This window comes from Terrapene carolina, unplaced genomic scaffold (assembly GCF_002925995.2).
Source record: "Terrapene carolina triunguis isolate 2854851 unplaced genomic scaffold, T_m_triunguis-2.0 Scaffold130, whole genome shotgun sequence".
Classification (NCBI taxonomy): domain Eukaryota; kingdom Metazoa; phylum Chordata; order Testudines; family Emydidae; genus Terrapene; species Terrapene triunguis.
This window is the reverse complement of record NW_020664481.1, coordinates 18,962,223-18,985,906: the sequence shown is the minus strand read 5'-3', so window position 1 is coordinate 18,985,906 and position 23,684 is coordinate 18,962,223. Positions and strand designations below refer to the sequence as shown.

At 45.0% G+C, this 23,684-nt stretch overlaps 1 protein-coding gene across 2 annotated transcripts in view; it reads left to right on the top strand.

Moving 5' to 3' along the window:
* JPH2 (junctophilin 2) overlaps positions 1–7,588 on the top strand; it is a 68,248-nt gene extending 60,660 nt beyond the window's left edge. The window contains exons 4-6 of one of the 2 annotated variants that reach the window (XM_024206975.1): positions 49–971; positions 3,598–3,695; positions 4,834–7,588. In XM_024206975.1, coding sequence (XP_024062743.1) covers positions 49–971; positions 3,598–3,678 — 1,004 coding nt within the window. In that variant the 3' untranslated portion in view covers positions 3,679–3,695; positions 4,834–7,588. Of the gene's footprint in view, positions 1–48; positions 972–3,597; positions 3,696–4,828 lie in introns of both variants that reach the window. The other variant, XM_024206976.1, reaches the window with a different exon arrangement.
* Positions 7,589–23,684: the final 16,096 nt, after the last annotated feature.

Genomic DNA, 23,684 nt, shown 5'->3' with positions numbered 1-23,684 from the left:
AACTACTCATAGAGGATGCTGAACATCTCTTCCTTTCTTCTCCTCCAGGCCCTGAGTACCAGAAGAGGAAGCTGCTCCAGGAGATCATTGAGAATGTCGAGAATGTGGCGAACATGGAAGCGGTACTGCCACCAACCAAATCACCACCACCGTCAACCCCTCCAGAAAACCCTCAGCTCCACGAGAAAGACTCTGACCACCGCAAGGAAAATCCAGCCCGAATGCCATCTCCGAGTCCTGCTGGAACGCCGCCGGAGGCAAAGCGGGCAAAGCAGAGTTCACAGAGGGATGGCTTCCTCAGCCCCGGCAACTGGAATGGGGATCACAGCAGAGACGGGAGCCTCACAGGAAGTAGGCCCAGCACACCATCCAATGCACTGTTGGCACATGGGGAGAAGGCAGCAGCCAGTAGCAGACCTGCCTCACAGAACTCCATTCGGCTCAGCAATACCAGGACTTCAGCAGACCAGATGGAGATCAAGCCCCTTCAGAGGATAGTGCAAGAACCTGATGTCGAATTATACCAAGGCTATCACAGCTATGCAGTGAGGACCTCCCCAGTCACTCCCCCCTTGGACTTTGAGGAAGAACCATTCCCTGTCCCCAAATCACCTACCAAGTCGGTCTCCCCAGAGCCAAGAACTGACGTGAGGGCTATTGAACACAAAGCAGAACTTCAGAGGAGGGGAGGCACACCCATCACTCAGCAGGAACCATCACCTGAAGAGAAACCAGTGCCCAAAGCAGAATCTAAACCAGAGCAGTCCGCGCCAGAGCCCAAACATAAACAAGAGCTGAAGCAAAACCATGTAGCCGAGCACAAGGCTGCCGTGAAAACAGAAGCTGCAACTGAAGCCAAGCCTGAGCAAAAGACTGAGACCAAGGCTCTGGCTAAACCTGAACCTACAGCGGTAGCTAAGAAGGAGCCTTCCCCTGAAGCAGTGACACAGGAAGTGGATGAATTTGAAGAGGTGATGTTGCATGGTAGCCTTATTAGAATGGGAATTTTATGCGTGTGGGGCCAGATTTTCAAAGCTGCCTTTGAAATTGTGCATTCTCTTGGGGTGGTTGCACACCTCTCACCAATTTGCACGTGCAAGTGTGGGTACAAAATCTGCACATGCACTTTGGAAGGCTGGTTTGAGAGTTCAACTTCTAGTGAAGCATCTTGCCAGTATCTTGGTTAATTGGAGGTAATTTAAATGTAATATAACTTTAGATGAGACCAGATGCCCCAGCGTTTCTTCTGGCCTTAAAATCTATGAAACTATGAAAGATCTCTGGGATAGTTTTATCCATTCCTAATGCAAGGTTTTCTGCTAGTGACCAGGATGGCTCAGGAGATTGGGAATTGACCTTTCACCTCCAGTTCACTGGTTTGTATCTGGAACAACTGGGCAGTGAATATTAACAGGTGAACTTCAAAGGGTCTGAAGGTTTAGATACTTAGAGTTTCAGAGGCTTCTTCAAACCTTTATGGCCTAGAAATTAGGCTGGAACCCTCATAAGAAGCGGCTTTCCCAGTGTCTGCAGGGTTAAGCTGGACCAGTAATACCACAAAGATGGTGTTTCTCATCTGATTTAAAGATAGTTCTGCTTCCAGTCTCAGGTGAAGGAGGTGCTTGGAATCCTTTGTTACAAATATTAATTGTTTTGACTGTCATATGAAGTTTGGGTTTGACTTTCTGCCTCAAGGTTTGGGTGATTGAAAGGGCGGGTTCTTATTTTATCCTCATTGGCTTACCTCTTCCTAATCAAAAGCCGTTGTTACCACGAGATGGGTTGGTAGCCTGTATCAAGTGAAACGTGGTCTAAAGCCATCATAGTGGCCTAGTGGATGGATGCCCACATCACAAAACCCCTGTCCACATAATCTATCTAAGGTACTTTTATGGCCCTCGTTGCCATAGTACCTGAGCGCCGCACAATCTTTTTACTATATTTAACCCCCCAATGTCTCTGTGTTATTACAGATGGGGAGCTGAGGCACAGAGAGACCAACTGTGAGTTTCAAAAGTAACTGGTGATTTCACATGCTTCAATTTGGGGTGCCTCAACCTGAGACAATGTAAAGGGCCCTCATTTTCAGAAAGTGCTGAACACTCATCCCCTGAAAATCAGGCCTATTTCCAGTATCTCAAGCTAGGCTCCCCAAATTTCAGACACTCAGCATCATTAGTTGCTTTTGAAAATCTTGGCCTAAGTGACTTGGCCAAGATCATACAGGAAGTCTGTGGCAGAGTGGGGAATTGAATGCAGGTTTTCTGTGCTCCGGGCTACCACCCTAACCACTGGACTGTCATTCCTCCCTGATAGTGGGACAGGCCCCTGCCCTGAAATTGGGATCTGAATGTTCCCTGAAGCTCCTGATTGTGTTCTGATGCCAGGTTTAAGTTTGCCCACTAGAGAGGAAGGGACTGGCCAGCAGATCAGGATCCCACGTCCTGGGGGCAGTTGAATCTGGGGTTGTGGTTTGGGCTCATGGCTTGAAGGCAGAAGTTTAAAAGTTATTCTGATCCGGTCTGAGGCGGCCCTGATGATAAGCATGTGAGGGTGACTGATCGTTACAGCCTCAGGTTACTGTATAAAAGTGGGAAGGAATCCAGTTACTCTTCAGCCTGAAAGTAATATGCATTCAGTTTGATGACTTTTGTTAGCAGCTCATTTCTCCTGCCCCAGTTCAGGTAATGGCCTTCCTTTCCCCGGTCATTGTAACCCCAACTGCTGCTGCAGTCTAGCTATGCAATTCACACGCGTGACACAAAGGGACCAAAATTGATCCGCAACTTCTGGCTTTTGTGCAATGTAATCATTTACATGCATCCAGTTCCCTTTTGGATCCCATAGCCATTTGTAAGAGGGGTTTGTTTGTTTTTTCTCCCAAAGTAACTTTCACAGCCAGTCCTGCCTCTGGATGAAAAAGAGATTGTCACACAGAAAATTATTGTCCAACATTGTATTTAAAATGTTCCTTTGTCTCTCTCTATTCCTGGAATAGTTTTCACACATCAGATGTGGGTGTGTAAAATAAGCGTGTGCTTCATCTATCTCTCAACCTACAAGGAAATTAAAATTGTTTTTGCCCAGCCTCATGGCAGTGTTGGAACATCAAATAATACAACAAAACAACAATGACGGAAAATCAATATCACAAGAAAATGGCTTTTCTTTTCTCAACATGCTATTTTCTGTTCTAGTCCCAAATTAAGACAATCTAACAAAAATAAAGTGTTTTTCTTCTTAAAAACAGCAACATTGCAAACATGGACAATTTGTGGCAGAGGCAATGGAATTTTGAAAAACAACTTGAAATGAATTGTACTAGTTGTTTGCACAAGTCCAGAGAGACTGCCATGGTCTTTTCAGCCTGGTCACATAGCGAAGAAGATTTAATCAAAGGACAAGAGTGAGAACTGCTGGATACTCAGCACTTTTGAAAATTAGGCCAGTTATTTAGGTATCTAGACTTAGGCACCCATTTTTGAAAGAAATTGGTTTAAAAGTGTCTTTTGAATTGGGTGGTAGCTCAGGGAACTGTAGCTATGTCTGCATTTGAATCATGGTGGTTAATACTTTGCTTTGAATTTTTTCCCTTAGGGACCTAACACAATCATGATCTGCATGGTCATCTTATTGAATATTGGTCTGGCCATCTTATTTGTACATTTTCTGACATGATGTGCCCCTCAGTCAAGGTAAGATCGACATATACATGGAAATGAAACAGTGAAATGAGTTCAGTGGGAGAAAATTCCCTGCTCCTGTTTTGAATATATTTCCTTAAAGAAAGACTCCAACTTCTTCCTTTTTAAAATGGCCAACTTTGCCGGCTGTGCCAATAATTCACAGCCAATAATTTATTCAATAAGTGTCGCCTCTTTCTGTGTTTGCAATTAGTTTGCAAACCAATAGGGATTCTCAAATGTATTCATTATCAAAAACATTAGTTGAAGAATTCTTGGTCAGTTGTTTTTTCATGGGGGTGGGACTTCGTTTTTCAACATTCAAATCTGAACTGTTTTGACTGAGTGTAAGTCACATGATATATTTTTAACCTCCCTCTCCCACCCCAGTTAGATGAGCATGATTTACAGAGTAAGATTTCCAGCTGTGGTAGAGCTAGCCTGGTTCAGATTAGGGTTAAACTAGGGATCAGAGACTGGTCTGGACACTGAATGGGGATGAAGGTTTAGCTTAGGCTTGGTGGCATTAAAATCTTGCACGCAGTCCCTGTGAGGCTACAGGCCCAAACAGTAAATCTCTCATAAGTTCACACAAGTTTTCTATCACATTTTTCTTGGGCTGAAAATGTGCAAGAAAACTATTGAATTTTCACCCTAACCTTAGTCCTGACTTAGCCTCAAGCCTGAACTAATGCTCACAGGCCCTTCTTCAGCTCATGCCCATTCAAAGTTTGACTCAAGCTCCTGTTCTGTTGGGACGACCAGTAGCTAAAACAGCTCAGCTACACTCTGCTTTATTTAGCTTAATGTATTAATCATTATTCCAACGGTGTGAATGAAACCTGTGGGGGGAAATACATGAATAGTCTTTACTGCCTTTTGCAATAGGATAAACAGCAGCTCTTCGCGGCCAGGTTTCAAGTTCATTCCAAATCTGCCCACAGACAACTTGCAGCATGTGAAGCATGTGTTTCGGTCTCAAGGACTGAGCCCAGCTTCCTCCCTTATAAAGGATCCAGGCAGAAAGGGACATGCCATCCTAGCACACTCCCTCTGACCAGAAGCTCCTCATGCTCTCATACAACATACCTAGGAATGGCTGTACATATTGCTCTTCACTAACTCTTCCATTGATCTTTGCCCAGAACAGGTGTTACCATTGATGTAGACCATGGACCTTGGCAGGGATTAAACTCTTGGACATATGGAAACATCAAAGAGGAGGACTTTAGAACCTAAAGTTGCACCACAAACATGAACCTTAAAATAAAGCTTTCAGATTATCTGGTTAGCATCACTGCTCCCAGTTGGTGGGTGCCTCTCCAGTCCAACAAAAAGAAGCCTGGATTTTTGCAACCCTTCCTCGTTCTTTCTTTCGTAGGAACTAGCCATTGCCTTAAAGTGTTCTCACCAAAGTTACTGATCATGCCAGGGAAGAGGGATTTATCTGTAGTTGTAGAAGCATGTACATTTAAGTGCCCTGTGTTCTTTGACTCCCTTGAGGGACCCCGCGTCAGAGATTTTCCCAGAGAATGTCAGTAAACGCAAGGAGATAATACAATGCACACGTTAGCCAGGAACACTCATAACAGCCAGGCCAGAGCTGGGGATGTTCAACCACTCCACTAAATCCAAGAGTATTATCAATCCACTGTTAGCAAAATCCTTAGGCTGCTTCCCCTGCTGCTACAGAAATGGGGTTAAAGTATTTACTAACAAGGCATAGCCTTGAGGGAACCCATAGTTGGAAGTCAGTGAATCTAATATCATCCAAGGTGAAGAAACCAAAAGCATTTCCTCTCCTGGCTTCCGTAATAATTTCCTGCTGAGGGGCAACTGAAATTGGGCTGAGTGTAAAGCCAGCTAGCATCCTCAGACCAGATAGCTGGATCACACACGCTGCTGCTGAAGAACCAGTAGGCAGGTTGCATTGCGTTGTACATGCTTGACAGATGGGTTAATCAGTGGGCACTTGAGTGGGCAAATACTAGCAGATGGAGACCATGTCCGCTTAAGGACTCTGCAGCACCCACACACTGGGTCTTGTTGCTGAGAGTTGTCCACGACACCAGCAGTTAGATAGGATCATTTTGCAGCAAATTACTCCACAGCTGTAATTTATGAAGAAATATTTGGCCTGAATTCCTTTGTTTCAAACAAACAAACAAACCAACCCCAGTTTAAATGTTGCATTCAGAACCTGATGTAAGTTGCTATTAAACGAGGCAACTAGCTTCCAAATACAGAGATGCCATTATTGCGCATCTCCAGTGTCTTCTCTCGCTCATCCTTGGGCTGCAGGCATGGCCTTCCGGCCTTGTTGTTCCAACAAAAGGGAATGGATTTTCCAAACAATCGTATGCAGCACCATTCAAATGAAAGAGGTCAGGTATTTTTGTGAGAAAACAAAACAAGGGATCCAGTCAGACTCCAGCGTATCTGGGCCTCCGGCTGAAAAAGACACAGCACATAAGCTTTAACCAGCAATAAAATAAAGAGGGGACAATTCTAGGCGTTGTTCTGGTGTTCTAGACATAGAGGCCTTAGCGATATGCAATAATCCTTACAAAGAACTACAAACTGACAGTCCGACTGTACTTTTGTAATGAGATATTTCCTTCACAATATGTTCTGACCCTTAGCAATACAAGCATATAAAGATGGCACAGATGAAGTTACAGTTTAGTGTGAGACTGAGTGCTTGGACAGTTCTTTCTTTTTAAAATCAATATGTATTTTGTATCAATTTCTAAGGTATTTTAAAAATGTATTTACAGTAGATCATGCACCTCATGTACCCTGAAGTCCCACAGCACAGTACCAGCTGGGAGAAAATGAGAGAGAGAAAAGAATGGCAGAAAACTGATGGATAAAGGGAAAAATTAAAACAGTTCCAAATGCCAATCTGTAAAGATTTGAGATACAATGTGGCAAATGTGCAGGGGTTAATACAGATTGGAGACACGGGTAAAATCCTCTGTGCAGTTTAGGTATAATTTATCAGTTGTTGAAGATAAAATTCAGATAAACAGGAGTGATAGTTCTTTTCTCCCCCTTCCCCCCTCCCCCGACCACATTTATTTTGTGACTATATTTAGCTCAGGAATGTTGCCACAGTAGCACTTACATGGTATTAATTGTGGGAGGAGAAATTAATTTGATCCCTGTCTGGAAACCATGTGTCTGTTCCAGCCCTGAGAAAGCAGAGAAGTATCTCTTAGGAACTTTCACAGAGCACAGGGGGGTAGCAATTCATCTTTTTTGAACCTGTCTTCTTTTTCTAAATATAAATGTATTGTAAACACCAGGCTCAGTTGCTTTGAAATTTTATGACCCATTTGCTGGCACTTAGTTGCCAGCTGTACTGTTTCAATATGCCTGTTGCTTTTTTTAACCACATATATGATTGAGAGATCTAAGAGATCTTTATTTATCTCTAAGCACAAAACCGGATCTTGTAAAAAATGCTAAGGCGATTTCTCTCCCAGTTTGTATGCATGTGATGTGCACTCAGTAATGTGCTTTGTTCCCAGTAATGTTCTGAGAAAAGTAGATAGATTTGCTTTTATAAACAAAAGCCCTAAGGGGCTACATGCGCATATATATATATACACAGAGAGAGAGAGAGAGAGAGAGAGAGAGAGCCAGCCTCTTAGGGCTTTTGTTTCTTTAGATGCAAAGTAACAGATTTACCTCAAACTGCATGCCTTCAAAAATGACTAGGATATTTTGATAAACTTTTCAGGTCTTACAAAGGTAGAGATACATTTCATTCTTCACAAGGACTGCCTTCTTCACAGGTTTTGCAAGATGTGTACTGTCCATGATCGGTGTAATACCGGCCAGAATTTTAAGTCAGTTCTGCTGGATTACGTGCAATAATAAACAGTTATCTGCTCACTTTATTTATTGTGTATTTTTAGAGTCAAAGGCCGGGGAGGGTGTGTTTAGGACATGGTAACGTGGCTTCCTTACCTCATTTGTTAAAGGAATGCTTAGGTTTGTGTGGCCCAGAATTTGACTTATAACACCTGACTTTGTTCCCTTACATCTGTGTGAAAAATTCATGGCTTTTTTAAGGAATGCTTTTTCAAAACACGTGTCAGTTCTGGCTTTTAAAAACTTTGATGCCAGCAGCCCAGCTCCCATTTAGAGCCCTACAATAAAAAAACCCATGCATGCTGCCCACTGCTCACGAGTGACCCCACAACACTGTAACAAATCAGCGCACACAATTCAGCATTATGGCGGAGACCCTACAATAACAAAGCAGGGCATGCTCCCCACTGCTCACGAGTGACCCCATAACACTGTAACAAATAAGAGTACAACATTTCAGCACTCAGAGAAGAGACCCTTCAATAAATAACAAGCTAGTGTGTGCAGATCTTTGCTCATGAGCAACCTACAGTAACCAATTTATAAACACCTACAGGTACAGTAGAGGGGAAGTCATTGTACTTATGGAACCGATTTTAATTTCAAGGAAGAACTTTTCAAAAAGTGGGCAACTTTGAGTACAGCCCAGAACGGCAATGTCACTCGAAGGGCTGGGGACTGGGGTGGATGGCCTGGGAGCACTACAGAGGCAGCCTACTCTGCCCATTGGCCCGCACACGCCCCTCAGTTTCCCCTGCAGTGTTATTCACCGGCTCCAGAACACTCGCTGCCTTCCTCAGCTGAAGGGTTGGTTCAACCTAACGCGGGTTGTTGGTTTGGGAGGGGGGGACAGTTTGGGAGAAATAAAGGAGACTCTCATCCCCATTAAGATATATCTGAAAGCTGTGAGACGATATGCATGTTACTGCAAGGGAAAGATTCCAAACCTAATATCCTGCAGAGATTCCAGCCCAGAAATACCAGCTGCAGTATAGAATGGAGAAGCTGTAAAATAACTCTCGGGCAGAAAGTGATCATGCCAACCAAAGGCAGCAGTTGTCTTCCTATTCCCTTATATTTGGGGCGCTAGAACCCTCTGCTGGAAAAGTGATGCCATTACACACTAAAGTGCGATACACACAGACCAAGAATGTACACTGAGACGAGAGCAGGGTGTGAATATGGCTTTGGGCGTGGTTTCGCTATACAGAATTCTAATGGAAATGGTGAGGTCATAGCTAATGGGAACTGATCCTGGTAAGAGTGGGTGAGTGGGATTAAAACCCTACGGCCAGATTTTGAACAGTGCTCAGCATACAGCAGCTCCCATCATTCTCAGATGGGGGACGGGGACCTGCGCACTTTTGAAAACCTGGCCATCAGTGTCTATGCCTAGTCAAGGTGACAGATGATAGTGCAGCCTCTTCACAATCAGCAGCCCTGGGAGGAGGCTGTGAGCTGGCACCTTTGCAGACTTCATACCTGGGCTCTGGTGCCTCGCCTCTCTCAGATGATTTCACTAGCTCCTCCTGCTGCCTTTTGTGGATTCCTTACAAGTCCTGGCTATACACATAATGTGCACAATGGGAGAACAAGTTATCTGCTCTCTAAATCCTGGCCACTTGTTGCTAGTTTTATGTATCCATGCATAGAGACGCACCCACGTGCACAGGCATATGCACATGTTTCGACAGCCGTGTCACCATTGAAAAGTCAGCCTTTACCAACAACTGCCACACAGTGAGATGTGATATAGCTCAGTGTTCTCCTACGTTTAGAATGAGAACTACAGTAGTGACTAGAATAAGAATAGAGCCAGTAAACATAATTAGAACACTCATATACTGTGGTTTGGAAATGCAATGAAGTTCAACTTTACAGTAATGAGCACAGGACATTCACTCATAGATGCAAACCCGTCCTGTACATTGAGACACACAGACAATGGGTGTACAGACACACAATTGTACAAATATGTCACACACACACACACACACACACACACACACACACACACTATAGAAATGTAGGGCTGGAAGGAACCTCAAGAGGTTCTCTAGTCCTGCCCACCATGCTGAGGCAGAATAAAGTAAACCTAGTCCATCCCTGACAGGTGTTTGTCTAACTTGTTCTTAAAATCCTTCATGGGCAGGGATCCCACAGGCTCCTTGGGCAACCTATTCTGGTGCAGAACTGTCCTTGATGTTTCTCCTAATATCTAACATACACACATAGACACACACGGAGGCTTCTCTGATACTTATTTGTAGGACCAAAGTTTCAGAAGAGCTGAGGCCCCACCTCCCTTCTTGTGGGTGTAATTGGGGCCCACATTTTTGTACCTAAAGGAACAAATCTGGGCACTTGCTCCTTTCACGACATCGTTTCCAGTGAGATTAATTTGCTTTATTCGATGGGAAGGCTGCTCTGTTGCTGGGTGATCATTCCAACTGGACTATGAATTTTGCGCATTGTCCTGATGCCCAGGGCTTGCCTGTAGGCTTTTAAATTAAATCTAAAGAGGCTATAAAAACTGTACAGTGCAGATGGTCTGATTGGCACTCAATTCATTTTGCAAGCAGAAGACGATGGGTGTGAATTCATTGCACCCCCATGCCGGGAGGTGGCCAGGCTTCAGGCCTTTTGAAAAATCACCCCATAAAACCACAAACAGAACAACACAGGGTAATGTTAAAGGTGTAATTGGATGGTGACTTTTGAGGCTGACCTTCCATCCTTAACTCCCTGAAAAGGTGACCTCTCTTCCTCCCATACACACACTGGCCACTGGCAAACCCTGTGCTCACTGCTTGACTTTTGAAATCGTTGGTCTGAAAGCTGGATTCTTCTCCTTCCTTGCCACAGGGTGGCACAAAGGATGTTTTGCAGCCAAGATGTGCACAGACTGCGCTCTCCAATGTACAAAACCTTGGTTTCCTACAGCAGATTCTATCCTACAGGTGTCTCTGGGCAGCAGCCTCTCATGTATAAGAGTAACCATGTTTGCCCTGTGGCTTTCTCTCAGCAGCAGTTGTGACTGTGTATGTACATTCTCCAACCCAAATGGCTGAGTGGAATCAGAATCTTAGCAACACCTTCCTGGGACTAGCTCACCATAGCCTCCAGACAGGGTAAACTTACAGCTCTCCCTTGATCCAGGTTATTTTGCTCTGAAACAGGCCTGTAATTAGGTCATGAATCCCATTCCCTGTTACAGTTAATTGGCTTTATTACTTGTCCACTGTGTATTTCTGTAAAGCTCATTCTAACTCTTACCCCCGTTCCTTCCCTTCTCACTCCTTCACCATGAATGTAAAGTGAGACCCAAGGTCCATGTGCCTTTTTTCATAGGAGACTTGCAAATGCAAACAGTTCAAAGGTCTAATCACCCACCACATGCCCCCATGGCTGATCTGCACAAGTAAGTGGAGTACCACTTAGCCCCCCGATCCACCAGCCTGGGCTCCCTTTACACTGTACTGCTGTGACCAGCCTGCCGAGCCCTTTCCCAGGTTCCTGCCTGCACTTTTACCAGCACACATACAAGTAGGGACACACCCAGCTGCAGTTACATACAGACGCTCTAATCAGCTCTGCATGGGGAGGCTTCAGCTAAGGAACCTCCCAGCTACTCAGGCACGCACTCCCCTCTGGAGTGTAAACCCAAAATTATACCATCTTGTGCCGCACAGGGAACTGTACAGCATAAGCTCATGAAATTCACCCCCTCCCTCAATGTGGAGAGGAAACATACAACAGCTTTCTGCCCCGAGTTATCATTTCCACACACACTGGTTTTAGACAAAGCAAAAACAAGTTTATTAACTACAAAAGATAGATTTTAAGTGATTATAAGGGATAGCAAATTGATCAAAGCAGATTACCTAGCAAATAAACAAAACACACAAACTAAGTTTAACATACTAAAGAGACTGGATATGAATAGCAGATTCTCACCCTAAGTGGTGATACCAGCAGGATGCAGATTCTTAAGGGGCAAGCTGCACTAATTTACAGCTTAAAATCCCCAGGTGTTCCATTCACATGCTAAAAATCCCTTTAGCCTGGGTCCAGCACTTCCCCCAGTTCAGTCTCTCTGTTCCTTAGGTGTTGCCAAGAGTCTCTTTGGTGGGGAGTCAGTGAAGAACCTTGATGATGTCACTCCCCTGCCTTATATAGCTTTTGCATATGGTGGGAACTCTTTGTTTCAAAGCTTGGTTCCCACGCCAGATAGTGGAAAAACACTGGTATTCCAAGATGGAGTCCGACACCAGTTGATCTGGTAGTGTCACAGCGGCCATGAGTCGGAGGCTGTTTGTAGCATCCTCAGAAAGACTCCCCAGGTTCAGGAATATAAGCTTCTTCTAAGGCCTATTGTTTTGCTAATGGCTCATTAACCTGAATGGGCCCTTCCCAGCCAGCCATCTAGATTGAGGTTATGTCTACACCAGTGGTCCCCAACCTTTTCCATAGGGCGGGCGCCGGATGACTAGCCGCCGAGGACCGTGGCCGCCGGACAAGCAGCCGCCGAAATGCCGCCGTGAAGCAGCAACGTCAAGAGTCGTCGCCACCGAAATGCCGCCGTGAAGCAGCGTCAACAAGGCTTCTTGACGTTGCTGCTTCTCGGCGGCATTTCGGCGGCTGCTTGTCCAGTGGCCAGTAGGCGGGCGCACATGGATGCCCCGGCGGGCGCCATGGCACCCACGGGCACCGCGTTGGGGACCCCTGGTCTACACAGTTGACATTAAAGCACTGCTGCGGCTGTAATAAAACCACCTCCATGAGGGGAATAGCTACCAGTGTAGCACTATCTACACTGCCGCTTTACAGCACTGAAACCTGCATCACTCAGAGGGGTGTTTCAGCACTGTAAGTGGCAGTGTAGACAAGGCCTGAGAGTCTTTTGCCTAGTGGGCATTCCCCAGGTGTAAACACATTTGTAATACAGATATATAGTCAATATTCCTAACTTCAGATACAAAAATGATACATGCATACAAATTCATGTTCAGTAAATCATAACCTTTCCAATGATATCTCACATGACCCAGCTTGCATAAAATACATCAGAATTATGCCATAATCATATCATAATAATATCACTGTGAAGAATATGGGGTGCAATGTCACACTCACAAATGTGTGTACATATATATATGACAACAATAATACACAATGGAAATATCATATCATGCTGTGTGTGCATAGCCACAACCACCCATGTTCAGACTTATTTGCTATAACTCTGGATACAGATATACTAAAGCTGTGCAGAGGATGGTAATTCCATCTCATGAAGGATTTTGACATTTCAAATTTGGCTTCATTCCAAATCAGAAAGAAACCCGAAAATTCTCCGCAAAGCAAAAGGGGTTTATTTTTACATTGTTTTGGGTCAACTGAAAAGTTTCATTTTGACTTTTTTTTTATTTTAATATTATAATAGTATATAGTATCATACAAAATGAAAAAATAAAGAAAAAGAAAGTCATTTTAAAATGAAATATTGAAAAATCCTTCCGAACTTTTTTTTTCCAATATTTTTTCCAAAACAAAATTTCAGCTAAATTGACACAATTTCATGAAACATTTTAGTTTTGATGGCACCACTGAAGTTTTTCTCACCAGCTCTACCATATACATCTTTCTCTTCAGCTATGTCATTCTCACTTCCCCTCCTCCATCATAACAGGAATATTTCAGACCTCACTGTTCTTCTGTTGTCATTCAATTCTTACCACTCTGTGGATGACAATGGTTTTAATAGGGTGTTAAACTGCTAATGTATTCAGTTGGGTATGTGGTCTTCAAGGATGGCTAACACCACCATTTGCATATTTACAGGAGAATCTAATTGATGGGACAGGACAGCAGTGTGGACAATCAACAGATGATTCATGAGAACATGTCTATTTAATATTTATACAGCTCAACCACTTCATACGAAGAGCAGAAAAAAAGAAAGTTCTCTGAAGTACTAGCATTTAGCCACAGACAAATTGGAGAATTGGTCTGAAATCAACAAGATGAAATTAAGTAAAGAGAAATGCAAGGTACTACACCGAGGAAGGAAAAATCAAATGCACAAATACAAAATGGGAAATAACTGGCTAGGCTGAAATGGATCTGGGGTTACAGTGGATCACAAACTGAATATGAGTCAACAGTGTGATGCAGATGCAAAAAAGGTTAATATCATTCTGGGGTGTGTCAACAGGAGTGTTGTGTGTAAGACACGGGAGGTTATTGTCCCGCTCTACTCAGCACTGATGAGGCCTCAGCTGGAGCACTGTGTCCAATTCTGGGCGTCACACTTTAGGAGAGATGTGGACAAATTGGAGAGAGAGTCCAGAGGAGAGCAACAAAAATGATAAAAGGTTTAGAAAACCTGACCTATGAGGAAAGATTAAAAAAAAAAAACTGGGCATGTTTTGTCTTGAGAAAAGAAGATTGAGAGAGGACCTGATAGCAGCCTTCAAATGTGTTAAGGGCTGTTATAAAGAGGACTGTGATCAATTGTTCTCCATGTCCACTGAAGGCAGGACAAAAAGTAATGGGCTTAATTTACACCAAGGGAGGTTTATGTTAGGTATGAGGAAAAAATCCTAACTAAGTAAGCTCTGGAATAGGCTTCCAAAGGAGGTTATGGAATCCCTGTCACTGGAGAATTTTAAGAACAGGTTAAACAAACACCTGCCAGGAATGGTCTAAGTTTACTTGGTCCTGCCTCAGCACAGTGGTCTGGCCTCTCAAAGTCCCTTCCAGCCCTCAGTTTCTATGCTCCTATGATTTCACAGCCACACATTGCACAGATAGACTTCATAGCCTTTTCTAACACAAATGGGGTTTGTGAGAAGACAGATCATTTGACACCACATCCATTATTATTAAGGCTATGTTTTAGTCATGGGTATTTTTTGTAAAAGTCATGGATAGGTCATGGGCAGTAAACAAAAATGCACGGCCTGTGACCTGTCCATGACTTGTACTCTATACCCCTAACTAAAACTTGAGCCGGGGGTGCTCTGAGGGGAGCAGTCCAGGGGCACCCCGGGTGCTCGGGGGTGGCCCGGGAACCCCGCTGGTGCTGGGGGGGAAGAATTGGTGGGGCTGACAGGCTCCCTACCCGGCCCCGCATGTCCCGGCGGCCCCGGGGGGGGGGGAAGGCTGGGGGGGTCCCGCCAATAGGAGCTGCGGGGGTGGCGCCTGTGGGCGGGGGCAGCGCGCAGAGCCCCCTGGCCCCTATGCTTAGGAGCTGCAAGAACATGCCGGCCACTTCCGGGGAGCCTTCCCCTCCCCCCCCGAGGTAAGCATCACCCCGCATCCCAACACCCTGCCTCAGCCCTGAGCCCCCTTCCCCACCCAAACTGCCCCAGCAGCAGCCAGTGTGGCTGGCCCAGGGGCTGCCTGATCTGCTCGGGCAGTCCCAGAGCCAGCTGCACTGGCTGCTGCAGAAGTCACAAAGATCACAGAAAGTCACGAAATCCGTGACTTCTACAACCTCCATGACAGACACTCAGCCTTAATTATTATTCATTGTACAAGGTACAGGCTTAAAGAAGGAAAATCTTGTCTGAATGTCTTTTCCCCCACAAGAGTTATTTCTATCAAAGACAGGATTCCCAGTTCTAGTGCCAGTCGTGAGCACTTTACTTCTAACATCTGAATTCCCACACTGGCCTCACACGCTCAGTTGCATATTGTGAAGTCCCGATGCGCTGCCTTTGGCACGATTCATATAATCTCGGTAATGATGGAGTCCTGTTGGTTTATCTCCTTTTATTCTGCAATTGTTGCCATTCTGTCACTTCTGCCTGCTTGGTGAAGTGCCTATATTAGGCCATTCCTTAGCTTCCTTCATTGGTCTCTCTGATGAGTCTTTAGGAGGAATGTGTCCCAGGGAGAGGCTCATTGGAAGTATCTGGATATTGCAAGTGCTGCCAGTCCCCAGGATCTTTCCACACCCTAAGAAGATGATGGTTACTTCACAGCCTCTCATTATTTAATGCTGCCACTTGCAGCTGTTCATTTACTATTAATTATTTGTATTGCTGGATGGAGGCTCGTAGACATTGATCGACGGAAGCTCATTCACCCCTGTTGACTGCATGGTAGCAATGCAGACAGTCATACATGTGGTGGAGAAGTGTACGATTGAAGGTGTGAGGCAAACCTGCAGCCAGACCAGGGCTGCTCACTCAGCTTCAATGACTCACCCCCCTCCATCAGAGCCTGCAGTGACTCATCCCTCAGACATGCTGCAGCAGCCTATCCCTGGGCAGGGCCTGGGTCAGATGACCCCCCCCCCCCCCCCCCAGGGACAGGTATTTCATTCTCACCATCAGCACCATGAGTTAGTCTGTGCAATAGCACCACTCAGCTAGGAACCCTCCTCCTGCCTTGTGGTGTTACAAACTTCCTAGGTTTACAGCCTTCCCTCAATCCTGTCCCTGATCCTACCTCAGTCTTGTTCCAGCCTGCTTCAGCCTTATCCAGGACCTATTCCAACTCGCTCCAGCCCTGCTCCTGAACCCTTCCAGCCCAGCACCCAGCTCTTGACCCTGAGGCCCTTGGACTGACTCCAACCTGGTTTTGACCTTTGGCCTGCATCTGGACTCCAAACTACAATCCTGATTTGGCTTGTCTATGGAGGGTGACCCAGGTTCTGACCCACAGCCTGTCCCCTGGCCTCAGTTTCAGCACTGTCCTTGGCCCGGTCCTGACACTACATCCAGCTCCTTGGTACCTATTCTGAACATGCACAACCTGACTGACGAGTGGACTGCACTCTTGTGCCACTCTTGATGTTCAGCCATCTGACTGCTGGATCAGTCTAGATTGCGACTTGTGACACATACGAAAGAAGAGGATTTGTATTATGGTAGCACCTAGGACCCTCAGTCATGGACCAAGGAGCCATTGCGCTAGGCACTGTACAAACACAACAAAATGATGGTTCCTGCCCCCAAAGAGCTTACAGTCTAAGTATAAGGCAAGAGACAGCTGGTGCATATAGACAGGAGAGCACAAGGAAACAGAAAGACAATACTGGTCAGGAGAAAGGCAGTGGTCTCCGCAAACCAGCTGTCTAACCATTGCCAAGTTTTTGTAGGCATCCCTGCTCAGGAGAGCTTTTAGGAGGGGTTTTAAGGAGCACAATGAGGTGGCTTTCCACATGTTCATAGGGAGACATGACGGGCAGCATGCGAGAAAGCATGAAAGCGCTGGTTTAAAAATGTTTTAAGGGGCAATGAAGGCTGGCATCATTAGCAGAACGGGTGGGAATGGACATCTGAAATTGCCACTCATATTCACTGCTACTGGGCTTCTAGACTCCATTCAGCAAACCACTTATATGTGTGCTTTTCATTGGCTTTTATAGGATGTAAACATATCTGAAGTGCTTTGCTGAATTGGGAGGAATAAATGTGGACCAAAGGCATGTATGTATAGTTCTGGGACAGTGACTGAAGAATGCTCTAAATAGAGCATCAATCCCTCTTTGCACCCCAGAGCCCTGCGGGGACTGAACAATCCCAAAGCCGATAAACCGGTTTCCTGAGTATCTTGCTCTCTGGCTTCCTGAGACAGTTTTGTGCTTTGGTTTCTATTACATTGGAATTTAACATTGGCTCTCAGTTTACTCCTTCGTCTCCATAATCTCTCTGGATTTACAGAGAAGAGATAAAGTGGAACAGTAATTTTCTTTCTCTCTCTGAACTACTGCCTTAAAGCCAGTTTGTGCATTGATTTAAGGGCTTTATGATGTAGTCAATACCCTAGTACTGACAACCAACTCGACAGCTGTACTGGTCAAATTCAGATAGGAACAGAGATTTGATATTAGTTTAGAATTTCATATCAATGCACCTTCAAGACTTGTTAGTGAAAGCATATGCTCTGGTTGCATTTCACCTGCAGTACTTGCCATTTTAAATTATAGCAGTTTATATATATATTCTTGTATAGCACCTTTCATTCTAAAGATCACAAAGTGCTTTACACACAATATAGATAGGGACTATTCACTCGCCATTGAAATTCACAATCCTCTGGAGTGAAGTATAGCAAGAATTCACCACACAGTTGTTGCTACAAGGGGAAATGGAAAATAATCTCCTTGATAGTTTCAATCAGGGAGAAAGCAGGTCAGCAGAATGTAATTACCTGATTGGAATTTAGCCTTGCTCACATTTCTGATTTTGTGAAAAGCGCCTCAGTCTTGCATCTCATATGAAAGACAGACAAAGAGGTCGATTTTCAGTGGGGGCCTTACTTGTACTCCACATCACTGCCCAATTTTGTATGCAGACATACATGTTGCTAAACATCTACAGCCCAACAGCTGCAAACACAGAAATATTAGCACTTGCATCTGCAAAGCTATCCCCTTCAATTCTAAGATTAGACTACGGTGCACAAACAGACGTTAATACACAGAAGCATATGTTATATACCTGCAAAGTACTGGTGGAAGTGTGAGTGTCCACCAAAGGGAAACTGGAATCCTTTTGTTTCCTAGGTTACAAAGGAAGAGGAGGGAGTCTCTGTGACATACAGACTGAAGAGACTCCAGAGCTGTCAATGGGTTAATAACATTTTTTCTGATACTTCCTTGCTGAATTGCATCAGGAAATGGTGTATGCCCACGTCTTAAAACTAATGACTCAGGGAACTAATTAAACATTGGGTAAAACAACTGGGGAATGAATGAGAAGAAAAATGAACTATCCAGATGCCTTTCTGAAAGAGCTTATTGGAATCCACACCTGCATTCCCAGTGGTGAATAGACCAATTCATGGCAAACCCCTGCTCATCTGCTAGATTGACTAGGCCTAGGATTGCAATAGGAAAGCATCCATGGTCATGTGTTTTGCAAGACAAAAGGCTGGTGTGTTCAATTCAGGGTAAGTCTACTCTTAAAAAGCTACAACCGCACAGCTGCAGCTGTACCACTGTAGAGCTTCAGTGAAGACACTCACTACAGCAATGGGAAGGGTTCTCTCAGGGGTGAGGATGTTTCAAGATGGACTTATGAGCTCAATATGAAGAAGTCACCCCATTGGAAAAACCTTTTGGGGATGATATCCCCAATTGTTCAGAAACTCTCATGTTCATGTTGGCCTGTTCCTGCAACTCTGCATGAGGTGTTCAGCCAGCACAGCTGGAAAATCCAATGCGCCCACCTCCTCCTGTGGTGCTTTCACAGCAGTTCGGAGCCAGTGGATTGTGCTGTGGTTATGAACTTAGGCATTGTGCACCAAGAGGAGTAACCACGTACACTCCTAAGTTAAGACCAGCAATTAGTTGCTGCTTCTCTTGTATGCAAGATTTTCAAGTGTGCCGGTGGTAAATTAGTGGGATGCAAGACTGTGTGTGTGTGTGTGTGTGTGTGTGTGTGTGTGTTTTGGGTTTCCTCTAAGCTCATTCTTTTGAACAATCTTTCCCCTTCATGCTGTTCTTTCTGTAGGTTCTGAGTTTTCTCCCAGGCTTAAGGGTAAGATGGTACATTACATACAACCAGCCCATCTAGCTAGATCTGCACAGGAATAATCATTTATCATCAAATGTTCCGGGGAGTCATAGTTTCATAGAGTTTGAGGCCCCGGAAGGGACAGTTAGAGCACCCATGTTGGGCCCAATTACTTCAGTTAAACCAAAGCTTTCTAGTCCTCAGGAGGAGAATAAAATGTTGTGTGCCACAGGCAGAGGTGCCATCAACACCGCGTTCCTGCAATGGCAGGGAATTGATTTGGTGAGACAAACGTTTGCACAACAGCAAAATGTTCCTTGTCTTTACTTTGAAGGGTTTGGTGAAAGTGGCAGGCAGTTTCCCCAGGAGGGAAATGGTCATTTTTACCATGCACATATTCATCAAGTGAAAACAGGTTATTCTGCCAAGTGCTACCCTTAACTGCCATCTACTTTTGATTCCTCAGGTAGTCAACATTACCACCACACAACAGGCCTGCCCATCCCATACTAATAAACTGTCCTGGAATTAGCCCCTCACAGTAGGTGGGGGCTGTGCTTCCTTAAAGACACTATAGCCATATTTAGGGCACTAATTAGTCACTGAAGATATTTCAGGCAATGATTTTGTTTGTATTGAAGCCAGCAGTGGGTGCTTAGCACCTCTGAAAATCAGGCTGTAGGTGTCTCAAGTTAGCCACCCAAAAATGGAGGTACCAAAATCAGTGGCCACTTATGAAAATGGGAGCCTTACCTGCTGCATGACTCAGTTTTCCCCTCTGTAAAATGGGTGTAAGCTTGCCTACTTCACAGGGGAGCTCTGAAATGTATTTCATTAATTGCCTCAAGTTAATGAGTGCTTGTACTGGGAGTATTAACTCTGCAAGCCTCTGATGCAAGGTGCTGTAGAAGGGCAAAATATTGTTAACATTTTATTATAATATTATTCACCATGTTTAAAATGTACCTAAACTTCTTCCTCATTCAGCTTTAACAGGCATTGTCCAAATTAGGGGAAATCAGGGCACCGGTACAAACCAACCCACCCTCTTTCTCATGGATAATTCACTTGCATCTACGGTCTGTCTAACCTTTCTGTCTAGAGTATTAAGGTACCTATCACCTTGATATCTCGGCACCATCCAAGAGATCAGAAATACAGAGGAAAGAGTGGAATGTTTCATGTAACTGTTGCTAAGAAAAACCTGGCAGTTTGGGTTCCTCATGGTTGCTTGGCTTTATCTCTTTCCCAGACAGGCAGTCACACCGCAGGGCCCTGGGGAAGCTTGTGAAAGAGAGAAGGTGAGAAGCAAATGCAGGGGAAAGACTTTGAAATGTAAAAGAACAAAGGAGAGAGAGGGAGAGAAAACAACAAATTTATTCTAAAAGTATTGGAGTAAAGGTTAGCATCTGAACCCACTGCTTTAATTACCTCCACTGTAATGGCAATTAAAACAACAGCTAGTTAGCTGCTAGGATTTAGGATGCATTAGCAGCCCAAACACCATGCACTCTAGTCATTAAGCAAATGTTCCCACTCAATAGCTGAACATGCTGTGAAGCAAATTTCCCAAAACACACACACATATATAATATCACTTTGCATAGATGTCTGTAATGTGAGCATCCCTCCATGCGTTGCAAATATGCAAGGGAGGCAGTAGGTCTAGTGGAGAGAAGCTCTGGGATGGGAATGTCTGGATTCTGTTCTTGGCCCTGCCATAGACTCTCTGTGTGATCCTGGGCAAGTCACTTCACCTCTCCAGGATCCGTTTTCCCACCTGTAAAACGGGGATAATCGTACTGTGGTACTACTCCGGAGGATTGTGAACATGAATGAGTGATTATTTGTATGGTGAGAAAGTGTAAAGTGCTCAATAATGCTATGGCTTGGGTCCTTGGTGACCTGTGGCCCCTTTGTGAAGGCGATGTGAGCACAAAGGAGCCACAAAGCAGTTGTAAGACTGCCCCTCCACCCTCTTGTCAAGTTGTCTGGAGTGGTTCAGGAGCATGAGTGCCAACCTCAGGGCAGATTGTCCAGGAACAGGGCACAAACCCAAACTGGGTTTATGTTCTATAATTAGATTTCACCAACCAAGTATGAAGTGTGAACTCCTAAAGCACGCTAATGGCCTTAACATGGAGTCACAGACACTGTTCTTGGGAACTCCGGTCTATCTTGCCATCCTGGCAAGCTTGTCTCTGTGATAGATGGTCCCTTACACCAAAAAGCACAACAATATTCAGGTTACTCCTAGTCCCAAGGGACCAATAACTTACCCCAGGTCAGTTGTACTCGGATCTCAAACCAAAGACAACACTTGTAACCAATCCTGTAACAAACTAACTAAAGACATATTAACTAGGTAAAAGAAATAAGTGGGTTATTTACAAGATTAAATCAGGTAAACATACACACTCAAATGAGATATAGTCTTAGGTACCAAAAGATGATAATAGCTGCTATAATATGCAAGCTTTATATGTCCTTGAGGGCTAACCCAAGCTTAATAGCTGTAGATCCCTTGCTTACACTTAGAAATCTTCACCCCTGAGAGTTCAAGCAGCATAAGAATAACAATTTCTGCTTAACAGGTATTTTTATTCTCTTCCCCTAGTGTTCAGGCTGTGAGGGGATGAGGGTTTGTGCACATGCCTTCTTCAGGTGTGTGGGGGAAGCAATCAACAAAGTCTTAGGCCCAAAATGGCTTGTTGGATGTCTGTAGACCTTCTCTTGTTGGGGAGGAGATGACACCTCTTGTGGTAAACTAGTATTTCACTCTTGGAAATGTTTCAGAGTAGCAGCCGTGTTAGTCTGTATCCGCAAAAAGAACAGGAGTACTTGTGGCACCTTAGAGACTAACAAATTTATTAGAGCATAAGCTTTCGTGGGCTACAACCCGTGCATCCGAAGAAGTGGGTTGTAGCCCATGAAAGCTTATGCTCTAATAAATTTGTTAGTCTCTAAGGTGCCACAAGAACTGCTACTCTTGGAAATGCTTCTCCCCTGACTGGGGGGGTTTTACAGTCTTAGCAAACATTTTTAAAGTTACAGAGCAAACATTTAAATATTACCTTATAGCATGGGATACAGATATTATAAGTAGGATTAACACATGCAGCAACCTACAGGCATTTCATAAAGTCTGAACACATTCTTATAAAACTAATATCTATTGTAACTATACTAACCCACAGGTGAGCCAGACTGGTTCCAGCTATGCATTTGTCAGTGTTCAGTGAGGCCTGGGGACTTGGCATGAGCTGGCATCACACCAGGGACTGGCTTGGGAGTGAAGGAGAGTTGGGGGCAGACCAGGGGCAAGAGGAGGCCTGGGCAGGATATTCCTACACCCCACTAATTCCCCAGCTTCTCCAAGGCCCACAGAGGCTGTGACAGCCAGGACACAATTTAGGACAACCTGCCCTAGTGCCATAGCATCCCTAGCAGCTGCAAGACAGGGGTGTGATTGGGTGAAAGACGGTCACGTTTGAGCCTTATCCTGGCCTTTTACAGATGGGGAAACTGAGGCACGGAGCGAGTAAGGTGTCCAAATCAGTGGAAAAGCTGGACGTTTAACCCAGGAACCCTGATTCCCAGTCCCTGCTCTGATAACTGAATAGTGGTGCCTTGATTCTACCAGCAAGTGGGAGAAGCTGCTTCTTCCTTTCCCTGCCCAGTCTCACATTGGTTCCTAGCAACCATGTGTTTGTTCTGCTTTTCGACCCTCAGCCAGTGGCATGCAACTCAGTGATGCACGTCCAGGGCATGCCAACTTCTCAAGGTGTTCCACCTAGTCCAGTTAGACACAGCCCCAAACCTGCTAGGCAGACATTGAGCGTATACACCAGGGGCCACCGAACAGACAGATTCAAGGGGCAGCATAGGAAGCAGTGGGTGAAATCGCAGGGAAAGGCGGGGTGAGTGAGTGCAGTGCTGTGAGGCCAGGGGACCGACATGGCTCTCTCTGCAAACAGAGATGGAGCTGAGCTGCAGCAGGAAGAGCTAATCGAATTCATACCCTCGTCCTGAGCATTTGGACCTGGGGGTTTGGCTTCGGTCCAGTGGCAAATCTGCACTGTTAATCAACAGGATATCACCATTGCTCTTACTAGGCATCTCCAAATCAGTGATGAATCTAGTCCATGCAGTGCACCGCACTCGCCACTATATCAGCTCCTCTTGGGGAGATGGTTTTTACACCAATCTGCCAAACAACCCCACGGCTGTGAATTGTTTGCTAACCCTCCAAGCAACAATGACATCACCATGAAGATGGCGGGAAGATTTATGGGTGAGGAAGGAGAGCAATGCTTAGCTCCGCCCTCCTGGGCCCAGCAGGGGCTGATCAGCTAACAGCCGTGGAGGAATCCAGAGTAGCTGGAACCTCAGATTCATGTTCTATTCCTGGAGTGTCCGACGCGGATACCAGCCCGTCGAGACAGAGTAACCGTGCCGCGTGACTTTAAGGACACAGGCTCAGCTTGTGCAGGGAGGGAGGTGCACATACAGCTTTCAGAAAGCCTCAGGGGTGCTGGGGGTGGGGGGAGGTCTGGTGGGAGGATGGATGTTCTAATTAAGATTGAGAGGAGAGGAAATCATTCACACTGCATGAAACTATCGTTTCTCTCTCCTTCTCAGGAGCATT